At 45.6% G+C, this 16,939-nt stretch overlaps 1 protein-coding gene across 7 annotated transcripts in view; it reads left to right on the top strand.

The window, feature by feature from the left end:
• NEDD4L (NEDD4 like E3 ubiquitin protein ligase) overlaps window positions 1-16,939 on the top strand; it is a 329,515-nt gene that overhangs the window by 281,224 nt on the left and 31,352 nt on the right. For all 7 annotated transcript variants that reach the window (XM_059139231.1, XM_059139230.1, XM_059139232.1 and 4 more), the window contains 3 exons: window positions 4,243-4,320; window positions 6,068-6,122; window positions 11,406-11,464. In XM_059139231.1, the coding sequence (XP_058995214.1) occupies window positions 4,243-4,320; window positions 6,068-6,122; window positions 11,406-11,464 (192 nt within the window). The remainder of the gene's footprint in view (window positions 1-4,242; window positions 4,321-6,067; window positions 6,123-11,405; window positions 11,465-16,939) is intronic.

Raw genomic sequence — 16,939 nt, 5'->3', positions numbered from 1 at the left:
GTGTGCTTGGCTCCTGCCGCTGAAGGCTAATAGCCACCGCTCCCCCCCCCCCCCCCCGGGACAACCCCGCCACAGGGACAACCAAAAATGCCACCATATGTTTTAAACAGTCCTTACAGAGACCCACTCAAAGTTCTTTTTCGGAGGTGAGAGGAATTCATCATGGAGATCTGGTGACATTTCATTTAACGAATTCACAACCGTTCCCAAGGCCCGTGGTAGTGTGTCGCTCTGTCCGACGTGCCTTTTCGCCCAGAAATAATATGACAGGATTGTGGGCAAGTTGAGAATGAAAGATAGACCGCTCTTTGGAAAAGACATTCATAGAGAGAAGTCTTTAAGCCTTTCTTTCCCTAGTGGATGTGGAACCTGTGGTTGTCACGCTGTGTTTTCCAGCCCAGAGCCAGAAACGGGAGCTCCAGACATAGGATGGTTGTTGTCGGAGGAGATGGATGAGCTAATGTATGGGCCACTGTGCTCCCCCCCCAACCCCCAAGCTGCAGGTGGAGGCATTCGAATGAGCTTAGCAGTCTGGTCTCCGAACCTTCTCGCCATTGTTCATGCCACAAGTGCCGTGGAATTACAGCTGGCGCGGGTTTCTGTTAAACCTCCACACCAGCTTTGTCTGTTGCCTGCATCGTGGCTGAACACACCCCAGGTTGAATTTCCCGTTGCCCCTTTCCGCCCAGATCCTTGCTGTTGACTCATGTACTCATTGCACATTTCAGTATGTTAAACCAGTGTTTTGTTGCTGCTGCTGCTGTTGAAAATCCTCAGGGTAACAACTAGGAAGTCCTCCAGTGACTCCCCTTCCCCATTCAGCTCGGAGGTGCTGGGCCAGCGACATCCCCCGTTCTAGAAAAGGCCTGTACAGAGTGCCCTCCGTGGAAGGCATTCTCTCCCTGCCCCTCTGTTTTGATGAAAGACAGAGGGAAGGGTAAAAGACGGTTTTCAGCTTAGAATCTGTTTGGAGTTTGTTCGTGTGTGTGTATGTGTGTGTGTGTGTGTGTTTTAAGAGAACAGCATAGCTATTCTTCGAAGGTGAGCTTTATAATGGAAACAGGAAGAGAAACTGGTAGGACAGGTTGGGAATTATGAGAGCACTGGTCCTGCCTCAGGGACCTGCTTGTAGGTCTTTCTTCCTGCATGTAGCCAGCAGCACGAAAAGATACAGGCCGACGTGTCCCCTCGTATACACTGATAGGGGCAGATTCCTTTTGAAGTCTATTTATAAAACACAGCCTTTCACACAGCGGGTAACGCAGGCCGGGTGCCAGCGGTCTGTCCGGGATAAGGTCAGACCACATCCATGGGGCATCACTGTGTCCCCACCTGGGTTCTCAGGGCCAAGGGTGCGTGCTGGAGGCCACCAAGTGTCTGAAGGCAGATGACACGAGGCCCTCAGGTTGCCCGTTCTGCTAAGGAAGCAGCTGGAAGTGTGCGTATGTAAGAGTGCATTTATGTCTTCTGGAGGATAAAGTGTTGGCTGGTTTTGTAGCGAGAGAGAATGTACGTACCTTCAGTCAGTGGCAGGTTTGTTTTGTGCCCAGGTCCAGCCTCATAAACTTGGTTGTTGACTTCTCCCAGGAAGGAAAAATCACAGCTGTTGATTTGACCCAGCCAGCCCTGTGGGGCATTGGCTGCCTTCACCTGCTCCACTAGCTTGGGGGCCAGTGGTTCACGGGACTCCCCGTAGCGGAAGGGGCGGGGGGAGGAGGGAGGGTGGCTCAGTAGCGCCCTCTAGGTTGAGCCTGTAGAGCTTGGTGGAAGGCAGGTGCTGCCATTGTTCTGACTTCCGGTGGTATAATAAAATAATAGAACCCCAAGGGTATCCAGCCCTCACAGTCTACGAATTCCGGGTTTGCATGCCAGGCCATTTTAGCAGACCTGCAAAATTGAGTTTTCTGCATCATGCTCCTCATCCTCACACCCCCGCACTTTTCTGTAACTTCACCTGCTGCTTTCTGTTTGAGTGTCCTTAAAACCATCAGCTTTTTACTGACTGTCTCTCACAGTAGCCTCTGTGTGTGAGGGCGGCAGGGCGGGGTTGCATGCGGCATCCGGGAGCTCACATGGTCAGCAGCTGGGAGGGGGGTACCCAGGGGGCCTGTGGTGGGCATCTCCAGTGCCAGCTCAGAGCTGGCTCTCAGTGGGTGCTCCCAAGTTTTTCCTCTGTCCACAGTCAGCCTGTCAGAAACATTTACCCAATTTCCAGCTTCTTGGACCTTACAAATCCAGAATCTTACTGTGTGTGTTTACTATACTGCTTGTGTTCCAGTATACAGCAGAATACGGGACCAATTGCATGCCTCTCATTGCACTTTAAAAAGGGTGTCAGTGAGGGGCGCCTGGGTGGCTCAGTGGGTTAAAGCCTCTGCCTTCAGCTCAGGTCATGATCTCAGTGTCTTGGGATTGAGCCCCACATCAGATCTCTGCCTGCCTCTCTGCCTATTTGTGATCTCTGTCTGTCAAATAAATAAATAAAATCTTTAAAAAAAAAAAAAAAAAAAACATCAGTGAGGTTCAGGGTCAATAGCCATCATAAACTCCTGACACAATTTACTTCTTCAGGTAGTTTGGTCTAGTGAATAGAAAGTCGAGGTTGGCTTTTGGGGGGTTTGTTTTTTGCTTTTTTAATAGACTTAGCCAGTTCCAAAAATCTGTCGCTTTGTTATAATCCAGTGATGCTAACAGCTTACACTGTTGAATTGGGAAATATTTTTAACAGCTCTCTCGGAGTATAACTTACGTGTCCTACAGTTCACCTGTTTAAAGATACACAAGTGGGTGGTTTTTAGACCATTAAATAAATATGTGCAACCCTCACTGTAATCAGTTTGAGGGCATTTTCATACCCATCAGCTGACACAAAGTGATTTTTATTATTTTCTGAGGTTTATACCAGTTATTTCATTTTCTTGTGGCCTTGGGAAAGTGGTGAGGCAAAAGACCTTTTAGTGATTTGCCAGCAACAAAGGCTTTCATATAATTGAAATAAAGGGGTTTTTTTAGGTTTCCTTTTGTTGTTGTTGTCGTTGTTTTTAAGATTTTATTTATTTGACAGAGATCACAAGCAGGCAGAGAGGCAGGCAGAGAGAGACCAGGAAGGAAGCAGGCTCCCTGCGGAGCAGAGAGCCCAATGCAGGGCTCCATCCCTGGACCCTGGGATCATGACCTGAGCCGAAGGCAGAGGCTTTAACCCACTGAGCCACCCAGGCACCCCTGTTGTTGTTTTTTAATCTCAGGCTTATTTAATTGACCGTGTGCTATTCTGAGTTTTATCATTTGTTTCCTAATCTTTTGAGTTTAAAGCATGAATTCTCTGAAGCTCATTGTACTTCATTGGGTCTGTGTTCATGAGAGGGTGCTCCCAGACTCTGGGTGAGGACTTTCAGGCAAGTTCTCCTGATCTCGCAGCTCAGTGTCCTCATCTAAAGGAGCAGAGATCATGTGTGCACAGCCTTCTGATTGACACCTGCCTGTTCTTTGTCAATTATAAAGCATGACCCAAGATGCCAGAGCACAGATTTCTCCTTTGTTGTGTTGGTTTGTTTTTTTTTTTTTTTTTCTCTTTTGTTGGTTCTTCGTACTATCTTATGAGCCATATCCCTTAAGAGAAATCTTTGGCAAACTTTTAAGTATTGAGACATAAATGAGAATCTCATTTACAGGACCGCATCAGGAATCTCAGTAAAGTTCTCTAGTTAGGGGTAGGAGGTATCACGTAATGAGGCCACCAAACTCTGGCCAGGACACGACTTGACCCTCAGATCAGAGTCACAGATCAGGGAGTAGAAGGGCACAGAAGGAAGCTTGGGACTGATGGGAAGGCTGGCTGCCCTCACCTGCAGCTCAGTAGCAAAGAGACATGTACACACCACCATCCCCACCCCCTCTGTCCAAGAGAGCCTCATCTGCACAGCCCCCTCCGTTGTAGTTTCCATAGTAACCTCTCTGCTGGGACTCTCTTCCTCTTCACCTGCTAGAAGCCTCAGGGGAAAACACTTCACCTTTAATTGAAATACCCTCACTGTTCTGCTTTCACCAAGGACAGGAGAAGAAAAAAATCTTGAGAGCTGGTCAACCAGCCTTCCTATACAAAGAGAAGACCTCTCTTCCCCAGGGCAGGCAGGCAAGTGGCTCCATGCCCTTGGACTGCCCTGCTCCAGAAGGGGAGGAGCCAGTGACATCACACACAGAGTCCCTTGTAACGTCCTCTGCCTTTGACGTTTTTTCTTGCAGGAAGATCCACGCCTGAAATTTCCAGTACACATGCGGTCAAAGGCATCTTTAAACCCCAATGACCTCGGCCCTCTTCCTGTGAGTACGCTGGAGACACGCAGACTAGTCTCAAAGTATTTATCCATTCATCTGCGCCATGTTGATGGAGAGACCCTGTGGGCCTTCTCTTTCTCTAGGCATTTTTAGGTTCCATTGGTCTTTAATCGCTTCATAGAATTGGGTGCATGGCTGAATTCCAAAAGCACATTCAGTCGATGCCCTGTACTTGTGAAAGAGGTTTCTGAATGTTAACAGCTCAGAGAAAGTAGACCCTATAACTAGAATGTCAGAGGTGGTCTCTACACGTGACAGGCCACTGGCATTTATTTTCTTTTTTTTTTTTTTTTTTTTTTTTTTTTAAAGATTTTATTTATTTATTTGACAGAGAGAGATCACAAGTAGGCAGAGAGGCAGGCAGAGAGAGGAGGAAGCAGGCTCCCTGCCGAGCAGAGAGCCCGATGCGGGACTCGATCCCAGGACCCTGAGATCATGACCTGAGCCGAAGGCAGCGGCTTAACCCACTGAGCCACCCAGGCGCCCTGGCATTTATTTTCTAACGTGGTAGCCGCTCGGTTCCATCCGTCCTGCTGATGCAGTCACTGGAACAGAAATATTGAAAACAGTGGGAGACAAAGGAAATAATCACCAACCGTTTCTGTAAATCATTAGCCTGCAGATGTATTTTAAGTTTTTCTCTCCTGTTGAGGACTGTCTATAAAGTTTAATTTCTTTGATGGTTTATTGTCTCTGGGGGGCCCAAGTGGGCGTTGAGCTCTGTTTACTCCCAAGTTGGGCTGGATTGAAACTTTACTCACTACTTTCTCAGCCTCCCCCCATCCACAGTCACAAAACCATACGAGGGCAAGAAGGTGGGGAGACTCGAGGCTCCTGTAGAACGGGGGGTGCTGGGAGTTCTCGAGGGGATTTTCCCAGCGCCAAGAACCTCTCCGTTGCCTGGCCTGTGGTCTGTGGTGGCACAACTTGAATCTAGAAAGGTTAGGGTTCAGTTTTCGTTCCTCGGGCTTTACACAAAGATCCCTCCCTCTCCAGAACTGTCTGGTTCCTGGGTTGAGATGGAGAGAGCCTGGAGAGAGCCAGAAACCGAGATCAGATACGAAAGAACGCGGGTTGTCATCCCGTGTTGGATCCCTGAGTTGTAATAGCAAGTAGGCACCGTTCAGATAATGAGGGTATTCCGGCCTTCCCTCGGAAGAAATACCCAAATCTGTTTCCTGAGTCCAGAGAGAGAGAGAGAATCTCAGTGGTAGGTCCCTCGGCCACGCGGTGACAGGACTAAAGCCTCTGGCTCTGCATGTTTAAGTCAGCCTCTCTTCTCCCTTCAGTTCTCGGTATGAGCTACTCAGTCCTAAACCCGGCTGTTCGTGGAACCCCGGAGTTGCTCTTGGAAGCTTTTGACAGAGCAGGCCCTGCTTCCTGGTCATCACACAGCCAGTGAGGGTGCCAGAGGCTGGCGGACACATGATATAGCGTGTTGATAGATGTTGACGGGTTAACGTGAGTTGTTTGTGGTTTGTTCTTAACTTGACAAGAACCCTGGAAGAGAAGAGCCAGAAAGTGTCCTTGGAGTGTTTAAATTTAGCCATTGAGATCGATTGATTGATTTACTTACCTACTTATTTATTTATTTATTTATTTACTTATTTATTTATTGAAACTGTTAGGTAATGGTTGTATATTTTCTTTCTTTCTTTCTTTCTTTCTTTCTTTCTCTCTCTCTCTCTCTCTCTCTCTCTCCCTCTCTCTCTCTCTTTTTCTCTACTACCAGCCTGGTTGGGAAGAAAGAATTCACTTGGATGGCCGAACATTTTATATCGACCACAGTAAGTAGGCTCTTCCATGGACACACAGGCATGGCAGGTGGAGGGACAGGGGAGACGGAATCATCCAGATGATAGTGAAAGGCGTGTCATTTTACTCTTCGTCCAGGCAGCCAGGTGTTCTGTGGCGAGAATGAGCCCAGAGAGTCAGTGCCCTCGTACGGTACTGTGCATTCCTCCCAAGTTTGCCTGAAAGGAGCCCATCAAGCTTTTACCCAATTTGATCTTGTGACCTATTAACTTTTTTTTGTCCCATTAAAAAAATTTTGGGGTCAATAACCCCTTGATCTCTGCGCTTTTAATAAATACACTCTAGTAATAGAAAATAAGGTTAGAAGTAACAATGGAGTCAAAAATCTGTGTGAGCCATGCTGAAAGCAGCATGTGTCCTCAACACCACCATCAGAGGTCTTACGGCAAGAAGCCCATTCTGACCTATTTTCTATTCATAGCATGTGCCTTTACACCCAACACACTAATCTCTATGTAGTTCGTATCTTGAAATTACAGTTGCTCCAGCACCTGTGAATAAATGTGCGGTTTCTCATTTCAACTAAAAGTTAAAATAATCAAGGTTTCACTTTTAGCCAGTGTTGTTTTTGGTTTTTGTTTTTAAGGCAACATGCCCTCCATGGTAACATACTTTGTATATCCCCCAGAACTTATAGAATATGTGTATGTAAGAGAAGTCTTCAGTTCTGTTGAGAGGCGTGTGCAGCTGGTCGGATTTTGTCTTGTGTTTTCAATTGGTTCCTAAAGATCAGCAAGTCAGCCCCAGGTTTCTCCAGCGTCGCATTCTCTTAACTCATCAAAAGTCTCCTGGGGAGCCGGTGGCTGGAGAGTCGGACCACGGGTGTCCTCAGGAGCCTGACAGACTTTTTATAAATTAAGGAGCCCAGCAGTTAAGACTTAAACCAGAAGTAGAATTCCTAGGGCTCTGGAGAGAATGGGCTACCTTTGGTTAAAATTCAGTAATTCAAGGTACATAGGCTTAGTTTTGTCTTTGACAAGTAAAAGTACTAAGGGTTTGCCTGCTTTCCAGAGTTTTACGGTGAGCCTAAAATTGCTTCCATAAATGTTATAAAACGTGTGTACTGCCACTTTTTTCTCTAATATGCTGTTTGTTATAATTCTACTCCTAACATAATTTGTTAAAAGAAGGGAGGGGAGACACTCTTTTTTCCACAAAAAACAAAAAACAAATCCTCTTTTAGTTTTAATGCTTTGCAGTTTCAGTTTTCAAAGGTAGGTACAAATGATAATGATCTTTTTCTTAAAATCTTAACCAGTAGCCTAACCTTGGTCTGCTACACACAGAATATCTCTCACAGCATCGTGGCCATGTTCTGGCTGGTGACCTGACATTCAGGTCAACCTGAAAAGAATTTTATGAATGCCCTTAATGCCACGGCCCCCAAACAAGAAAAACTCTATTGCAAAAGTCTATCCTACTGTACATGAGAAATAATAAAGATCATAGACTATTTTCCTAGTGCTATGCGTAGATTAGTACAATGCAGAGTAGATGCTTAATGAACAGTGACTTGAAGCTAATTCACGTGGTGAAGGCGTGAGGCAGGTGAAGTCCTTGGTCGGAAAGTGGAGAGAACTCGCCTTGGGGAAGCAGCAGCCAAGCTACCCCTGCTTCTGTTCGTTAGGAGGCAGGAGGAGGTAGTTCTGCTAAGTGTCTGGGCTGTTCCTCCTTCCTGACCGGTCCAGCAGCCCCTCCCAGCACTCAGGCCCTCCCTTCCCACTCCCCTTGCCAGAACAGACCACCTGTCGGAGGCTCCTCTTTGCTCCCGGGGATGGTATAAACCACATACAGTGCCTGGTTGAGCTGAGCTACAAAAGGTGGTATTTTCAGTCCTTTCCGTGGAGATTAAAGTTTGCCTTTGCTCTCTACCCTTCGAAAAGGGTCTCTGAACCAGAGAATAGTGGAAATGAGTAAAAGCCGCGAAAGAGAAAAGATCGGTTTAGGATCACCTCGTTTGCTGTTGATGCAGCGTTTTTGCCATTTCTCCCGTTTGTCAAGGTTTATTCAATGGAAACCTATAAAGGGATACATGTCAGTGAAACCGTTAACTTCATGTGCTGCTTCACCAAAACCCGGCCTGTGAAAAGCACAAAATACATGTCTCTTTAAAAAGCTCTATCGGGGGATGCCTGGGTGGCTTAGTGGGTTAAGCCGCTGCCTTTGGCTCAGGTCATGATCCCAGAGTCCTGGGATCAAGTCCCGCATGGGATCCTTGCTCGGCAGGGAGCCTGCTTCTCTCTCTGCCTCTGCCAGCCTCTCTGCCTGCTTGTGTGCTTGCTCTCGCTCTCCCCCCCGCCCCCGACAAATAAATAAATGAAATATTTTTTTAAAAAAAAAAAAAAGCTCTTTCGGGCTGACAAGTGCTCTCCAGATTGCCTTTCCTCACCTGGTAGGTGATGTTTTAAGAATGCCTTTACCTTCCAGATGAGCTCTCCTTCCAGGCAGTTTCCCCACATCAGATTTCTTGAAAAATTCTGCATCTCCCTTTGCTGTCCTGCCGCGAGCAGGGCAGAAGGCATGCCATCCCTACACATGGCATTTTACTGTGCGGCCTGTTGTCTCAGGACAGATGCAGAGTCGTCCTGTCTCCATCATCACCAGCACACAGGAGTGCACACGAAGGACAAAGACATCAGTGCCCTTGTCCTTTAAACAACGAGGCTATCTATTTTTGCTTCATAAACTCTTGAGAAGTCAGACACTTTGAGGATTAGAAATAACCATCTTAAAGACATCATTTCAGAAGAGCCAAAGTATTGCCGTTTATCAGATAGCTCCTGTGTCGAGCCTGGGGTAAAAGGTTAAGGGAAGATCTTGAACCGAATCTGCCTCTCTTAGGGGTCGTGTGGTTCTTAAAGATCAGGGATGCCCTTCGTCTGCCCTTTGTCTCAGTCCGTGGCCACAGGTGTCTGAGACACAAAGCTAGAACAGGAAAGAAAATTCCAGTAAGGCCAGAAGATCCTATTTTCGTCTTTCTTGCCAGCAGTCTTAGCAAACCTGTTAACCGTAGCTGAATGAACTGAGTTTGTAATTCTTCTTCATTCTTGTCCCTTTATTTCAAATACAATGACGGCATAAAGCAAGTTTACATTCAGAAGTTCTGGAGAATGGATAAACGGCCACTTCACATTCCTGTCCTGTATTGACAATACTTAGCTTTAAATCGATCTGCATGGTCACCGCATAGAAACTTTGGAGCCCCAGGAAGCATTTGCAGTGTTGGGTAGAGGAGTGAACCAGCTTTGAAGAAGCAGAACAAGTAGAGAGCACACTAACTTGCCACGTGGCCCGGCGCCAGGGCTGGGGGGCTGGCTGCAGGAGGGCCTTAGGAACAGATGAGTTTTCGGATGGATCCTAAGTGAGGAGTCAGATTTACCCAGGAAAGCCCGGTGGAGAGCGAGCCCCGGAGGGAGAAAACAGGCAGGTGTATGAAGGTGTGTGGACTGGGCCACAGTCCAAGCGCTGTGGTGGGGCAGCAAAGGGCCAGGGCTCCGTGGAGGCACGTGGCTCCAGTCCAAGCGTGTCCACCAGGGGTGGGAACATAGGTCCCTTCTCCTGGCAGGAGGGAGACCCTAAGGGTTTTTCTGGAGGGGCCTGACAACCGTCAGATTTGTTCTCTAGAAAGATCCTCATGGCAGAACTACCGAGGAAGGCTCGAACTGGGCTGAGTGAGCCCAAGGCCAGGGAAACATAGCGCAGAGTCCATGGAAGCGATCCGCCCTTCAGAAAGCAGCTTTCTCGGTGAGACGGGGGACACAGCTTGGCGAGCGTCGGAGGAGAACGGCCAGGGAGGATAGGGGTGGGGCCAGTGCCGGGTTTGAGCCCTGGGGGCGCTCTGGTGCTGGCATTTGGGGGTACGGGAGGAATGCGTTTTGTTTCGGGAGGATTAGGACTTTGGTTTTGGTCAGGTTGGAGTTGAGGTTGCCATGGAAATGCAGGCACACGTGTCAAGGGTAGATCTGGATAGACTATGGGAGGCGCCATGTGTGTGTCGTCATCAGTTAACTTGAGCTTCGACCTAGGTAGCTAGGTGATGGGACTATGGTCCAGGGAGCGGTCACTCAGCTGTAGTCTCTTTATTTGGTTTTCGTTCATTCTCTATCACAATGGCAACTTTTACTTTCCAGATTTCTTATGTATGAGGTAAGGGACTCAAAATGCCTTTTGCTTCCATCAAAGTTCTCTAAGACCATTGAAATGTCTCATGTGCATTTCCTGCCAACATGAATCTAGAATCCTGTGCTTCAGCAGTGGATTTTAAAACTTGACCTCTACTTTCGTTAAAATAATTAGAATACCAGATTTGGAGAAATTTCGGCTACGGTCACTAAAACCAAATTTTTGGCTTAATCTTATCCGTCTGTTTACAGGATATGTACGAAATGAGCAGAATCCATATTTTTAATTTCCTGGTTTTTTTTAACCAGCTTAGATTCCCTGAAGTCCCAGAGAGAACCCATTGTCCCCCAGTCTTCCCTCCCCGTATATTTCACGCGAATCCATCCCTGCCTCCCACACACACCGCCATCCTATGGCATAGTCCGAAAACCCACGTGATTCGGGGCACCCAGGGCACCATGTCACCTGCACCCCTGGAATAATTAATTGCACAGGTGCCGTTGAACAGTCTTGCTGACACTGACTCATTTATAAGAAAGAAACACACTTCTTGCCAACGTGACCAAAAGGGAAACCTTTTTCTGTCTCTTCATTGGCTCTATCTGATGCTCATGGTTGTGGACTCCTCACTGCTCTGATTTTTGTGTGCCCATGAGTAATGGATCATTCGTTGGTCCAGTGTAGGATTCTTAGTTGAAAGCAGTTTGCCAACACTGTAAGCAAAGGAAAAAATACTTGAAATGAGAAAAATCGTGTGTGTGTGTCTGTGTGTGTTAACTTTTTAGGGACTGAGATTTGTTGTGCCTTTTTTCAGTTAAAGGGAGATCAAGATCAAGTTATAAACCCTTGAAAGAACAGGGGTTTATAATTGAAATTTTGGCAGGCTTTCTTGCCAAAAACAGTGTGAATAGATGGTTTGGCTTTCGTCGTGCATTTTTGATGGAGTGTTGTGGACTAAACAGTATTGGGGGAGGGGCTGCCGTATAGACTAGGTGCTCTTTTAACCCTGAAATGCTAAGTTACTCATTTGGGGGGACAACTTTTGAAAAACCCAGAAATAATTCAATTTTTTATAACATTTTTGACACAATAGATTGGAAATGCTGATTTTTTTTTTAAACATTAATTTTCAGATAGCAAAATTACTCAGTGGGAAGACCCAAGACTGCAGAATCCAGCGATTACTGGTCCGGTCAGTATTCTCAAGTTTTCACTCTTCGGTGTAATATTTGGGTTGCATCTAAACACATCTTTCTGGAGTATGGCCGCTTCCCCAGTGCCGGGGCCTGGGGTGGTTGGCTAGTTCAGAATGGTCCTCATCTCCTCCTCACTTGAATTCCTGGGTGGGATCCAACTGCACTTGCCTTTTCGAAGGGCTTTCACTAGAAAGGAAAAGAAAGTGCTTGGCTAATTGTAACAAAACTAAACGTTTTCTTTTCACATTTGTAAAAAGGTGGATTAAAGGTCCAACAATTAAAATGTTCTCTCTTTTTATACAAAGCCAAGCCCTGTATCTGTAGCGTTCTGTCCTTTCTTTTGGCCAAGGGTGGTAAATGCGTGCTAACAAATTTAAGCTGTATTCTGACTCTCTTCCAGCGTGGGACGTCTGGAAAAGTTTGGGTGAGGTTGTAGCCAACCTCTGGAGCTGGCGGAGTTAAGAACTCCTGTCTCTGCTGACCCACTCAGTTCCTCGCAGCCCCCACGTAGACGCCGGGCGCAGAAGGAAGCTAGGTAGAGCGCCCTCTTAAAGTCCTGCCACACGCTGTGTTCATAAGGACTTGGTACCGAACACCACGTGGGTGACGGTCACCGGCAGGGAATGGACCAGCATCTCTGGCCAGTGTTTATATGAGTGCGGGGAGCTAATTTGGAATTACAGGAAACATGTGGCCTCAGCAAAGTATTGCAGACCTGGGAATCTGCTAAAAACTGGAGGAGGCGCAAAAGGAAAGAAAGCATATTGAGTGCTGAACTAAGAGGCCATTAAGTATTTTTAAAATACTGCTTTTGTGGCTTTAATCTGATTCCATTCAAATTAGGTTCTCAGTTAACAAAGGTAAGTCCGTTTGAAAACGTGAAAGGTAATGCCATGCAAACGTACCTTTGATATTTGATATCCCCTTAGTTTAAATTGTTGGATTTGTTTATTGGCTTTGTTCAGCTCCTTTGCTACTGTGTAACGCCAAGTGCCCAATCATACCTCAGTTAAAACAGCTGCTTTTTATGTGACTTCAACACCTGGCTTACTACCATGGCTTCCTTTTGATACATTCACAGTCACGATAAGGTGTTAGAGTCCTTTTTTCTCTTCTACATCCTCACAAACAAGGTATTCAGGAATCGGTGCGGTTTTCAAGTGACAGAGGACTTCTGACATAATTCTGAAGCCTTTGGAAACATCTCTATCACTTAACTGGTCATCTACCTTTACTCAAACACTGTTAGTTCTTACTGGTGTTGAAAATTATTTAGCATCATATATCCAAGTAAATTTGACCCAAAGAAAGATCCTTTTTTTTTTTTTTTAACTAACAAAAGAGCCTTGTTTCATTCTTTCATTAGTAATAGGGATGCTTCTTTCAGGAAGAACATGTATATTTAGGTAATTATCAACTTAATACAGACAGCTGGCTTTTGTTGTCATTCAGTTCTGAATATTTGGTAATTTCCATGATTTCTTTCTCTCCTTGACTTACAAGCTATTTAGAATGTGCTTTTCGTTTCTAAGAGTATGGAAGGGTTTTTGCCTATCCATTTCTTACTAATTTTCCAATTTTACTGCATAGTGGTCAGAGAATATTATCTATGGAATATTGATTACCAGATATTTGAAACTTCCTTGGCAACTTGGCCATTTTTTCTAAATGTTCCTTTTGTGTTTGAAAAGAATGTGTATTCTGTCTTTGTTGGGTATAGAGTTCTTTACATGTCCATTAAATTAAGCATATGGTGTTCAAATTATCCATTTCCATCACTGCTTTTTTTTTTTTCCCCCTGGCCGTTCTGTCTAACCAAGACAGTAGTGTCGGACTCTCCGATGGCAAGCATGGCTTTATCAGTCCATTACATTCACTTTCTCTTTAATATTTCCCTGGTATGACTTTCCTCCCACTCAGCTACCCATATTTTTCCCCTTTCCTTACCTTCTGTCAGGTTGAGGAAGTACCCTTTATTTCTTTTTGTTTTCTATACTTGCTTTGAAGTTGTATTTCCTGTTTCTGTGCTTCTGGTGCTTACATTAAAGTTTTCAGTCAACGTACTTCATGTCAAAAGTAATAGCTCCGTACTCACCTCCTGAGCAAGGTAGGACTAGAGGGAACTCTCAGCCATTCTTCCACTCACTCTCCATTGTTCGGCAACATTTTAAAACCTTCTAAAGAGCCATTGATATTTTACCCATTTCCACAACAGACAACGTGCTTATTTCCTTCCGGTGTGTGTAGACAGATTTCTGCGGCCACATTGGTTCTTAGACCTGCTATTTAAACACCAGGTTATCCTCCAAATGAATATGGTTCCTGGTTCTCAGAGTGTTATCTACAGATCAGCAGCATCAGAATCATCTGGAAGCTTCTTAGCTGTGCAAATAGGGGTGTCCCAGCACAGGCCTGCTAAAGGTCAGCGAGGTCTGTGTGTGAACACCTGCTCCCACGGTTGGCCTTGCCGCTCAGGCAGCACTGTCCGAGAGTGGGAGCTCTTCGTCTGAAGGGAGGGCTTATCTGACCTCTCCGTTAAACGGCAGTTGAGCTCTAGAAGCCTTGGCCAACAGTTGTTTTCCTAAAACTTTGGAGATTTTCTTTCTTGTTTTCCAACCTCCACAACTATTGAGAAGGTTGTTGATTGTCATTTTTTGGTAGGTAAATCTTTCTTTTCTCTGGCAATTTTGAATTTTCTCTGCAACTTTGGCACTGTATGGTTTTACTCTCATGAACCTAAGTGTGGATTTCTTTATATTGATTCTGCTTTGGACTCACTGTAATTCTTCAGTATGAGGACCCTATCTTCCCTCCATTCTAGAAGATTCTCAGCAGTTATTTCTCACATACTCTATCCTTGCCATTCTTCCTGGTTATCTGTACCAGTATTCCTCCTGGGTATGTGATTCACCTTTACCTTCTGTCTTCCTAATCTCTTAGCTTTCCTGTTTTCCATCTCTCTCCCTTTCTCTCTCTCTGTCTCCTTCTCTCCCTCTCCCCCTCCACCCCCAGCATCTATCTCATTGCTGTATTGCGGGCTCAGTTCTCAGCTGATTCTTTCTTATTAAGCTTTTTATAACCTGCCCTTTACCAGTTCATTGGGTCTATTCTTCATTAACTGTGTTTAATTACTCATCATTCTATTGGGTCTTCTTAAATTTGCTTGGTCTTTTCAGTTACTGTTCCTCTGTCATGCTCTTTCATTTTTTATTTTCTTTTTTAATTCATCCATAGCTCTCCGATCATTCTTAAAATGCTTATAAGTATTCTCTTTTCAGATTATTCTGTTATCTCTGAAATCTCCCATATGTCGTGTCTGTAGACTCTCCTCCATGCTAGTACAGTTTAGTTCGGTTTCTAACCAGTTTCAGTTTATAATTTGTGTGTGTGCGCTCATCTTTTTTTTTTTCTTTTTTTCTTTTCCTTTTGTTCCCGCCCCCCCATGAGGCACTTATAAGACCTGGCTTGTGTTTACCGTGAACTTCTTAGCTTGGGATCATGCAGACCCAGTTACTAGAACTGTGGACTTCATACCCACTTTGGTGTAGGCTTAGAGTATGACTGTATTACAGGTCTGTTTCTTTTTGTTTTTCTCTCGTTTGTGGTCCTGGACAGAAGGTAAGCTTCCTTACAACTTTCCTGGGCTGGCGGGTAGTTTTCTTGTCCCCATGTCAGATGGAGGTTTTAAGCAGGGAACTCTATTCTTACTCCCTAGGTCGTGCAGACTATAGGCCAACTTCTGTGCCCCTCCCCCCCATGAGGATTAAAATCCCAGCCCAAGCACCAAGTCTAGGTCCAATGCCCACTTCTTTAATTTTAAGTCTTTCTGCTTATCTGGAACCTCAAGTTTCTCTTTTCCCCCAAGTTTAAAAAAAAAAAAAAAACCCAGTTTCGGGGGGCGGGGTGCCTTCCTGTGGCAGCCAGCGCAACATTACTGTAAGTCAGTAAGCTCTCCGTGTTCCAGGCATCACCAGCGCAAGTGTTAAGTGCTGTCCGTGCTTGCTGCTCTTATGAATGCTCTCATGTTTGTGTCACGCTTTGTACTTTGCTGAGAACTTCATAATCAGCTGCTTTGACCATTCAGAGCAGGTCCCCCCCAGAAGATAGGGAAGACGATGCTCTTCCCAGTTTGTCAGCAGCTCAGAAAATTAATTGTGTCGCCCTTAGTTCCAGCAAATGCCAGAAGTGGAAGTCGAGCGACAGGTGTGCTGACCTCTCCCCTGAGTCTCCGTGTTGGACACAAGCCCTCCTCCGGAAGGAGCTCTGGCACCAGCTGGGCTAGGATGGACAGAAAATACTCAAGCCCAGCTTCTGCCACAAGGCAGCATGTCACCTTTGCTCAGAATAGGAAACCTATTTAATAAAGAGTGAAGGGCTTGAATCAACAGGCACGTTAAGTTCTGGAGCAGGCTTTATTTTATAAGCTAGATTGCACATAAGAAAATAAGATGCCACGTTTTCAAGAGCGGGAGTAAACGGTCTGGCCTGTCCAGTACAAGACATGGCCAGCCTACGCTTGTCATTGTCTTCAGAGGCTCCACAATATGGATGTCTTCGTCCTGCTCTGCTGTTGACATCTGTTGAGAATATAAAAACCTCCTTAATCTTCTTTTTATTCATAAGAACTCTCTCTAGAGAGAAAAGTATTGGAGGAAGATAATGATTTTTCAGTTCTCATGCCTCATTCCCCAGAAAGAAAGACCAGAAATACCTCAGCATTTTATTTCCTCCCACGTGTAATCAGCACCTCCCAGTTATAAGGCAGACAGAAGAAGAGAGAGCTCAGGCTGGGGCAACATTTTAAAATACATCCCCTCCCCCTCCCTGTCATTTAAGACTCTTGAACTTGAATTTTAAGCCTTTCTTCAACATTTTCAGGGAGCACACAAAACCAAAAAGTAAGAGCTGGGGATCACAGAATTTTGGAAATGGAAGAGCCTTGAAGTGCATCTGGTCCATTTCTTCTTAACTGTGAAGAAATTCTATGGTCAAGAGGGTTTGTCAATGGCGAGCTGGCATGGGGCTCTCCCTGACAAGTCAGGTCCGCTAAAGCCAGCCTGAGGCAGTGGAAGGGCCTGGCTTTGTTCAGCTTTACTTTCCCTCTGTCACTGTTAAGTGTAACTAAGAGCATTGGCTGAACACTTTCCTTCTCGAGACTACACACACTGCTTTTGTCCCTCCTGTCACTCTGCTCAGATGTCCCTTCCACAGAGCTGCCTTCCCTGACCACTTATACCAAGTAGCTTACTTGGCGCTCTCTCTCCATTTTTCCTCAGTACATTCACCACTCTTCGTGTATTTCCTACTGCCTGTTGCACATAGCAGCTTGCAAGCCTGGCGAGGGAACAGGGAAAGAAATCATTGGTTGAGATAGCATTACTTCCCAAGCACCTCAGATGCCCAGCACGTAGTAGGTGCTCAAGAAATGTCTGTTGAGTGACTCAGTAAAGGAACCACCAAATAGTGAATAT

The sequence above is a fragment of the Mustela lutreola genome, chromosome 11, assembly GCF_030435805.1.
Source record: "Mustela lutreola isolate mMusLut2 chromosome 11, mMusLut2.pri, whole genome shotgun sequence".
Taxonomy (NCBI): domain Eukaryota; kingdom Metazoa; phylum Chordata; class Mammalia; order Carnivora; family Mustelidae; genus Mustela; species Mustela lutreola.
This window is presented reverse-complemented; position numbering and strand designations above follow the sequence as displayed.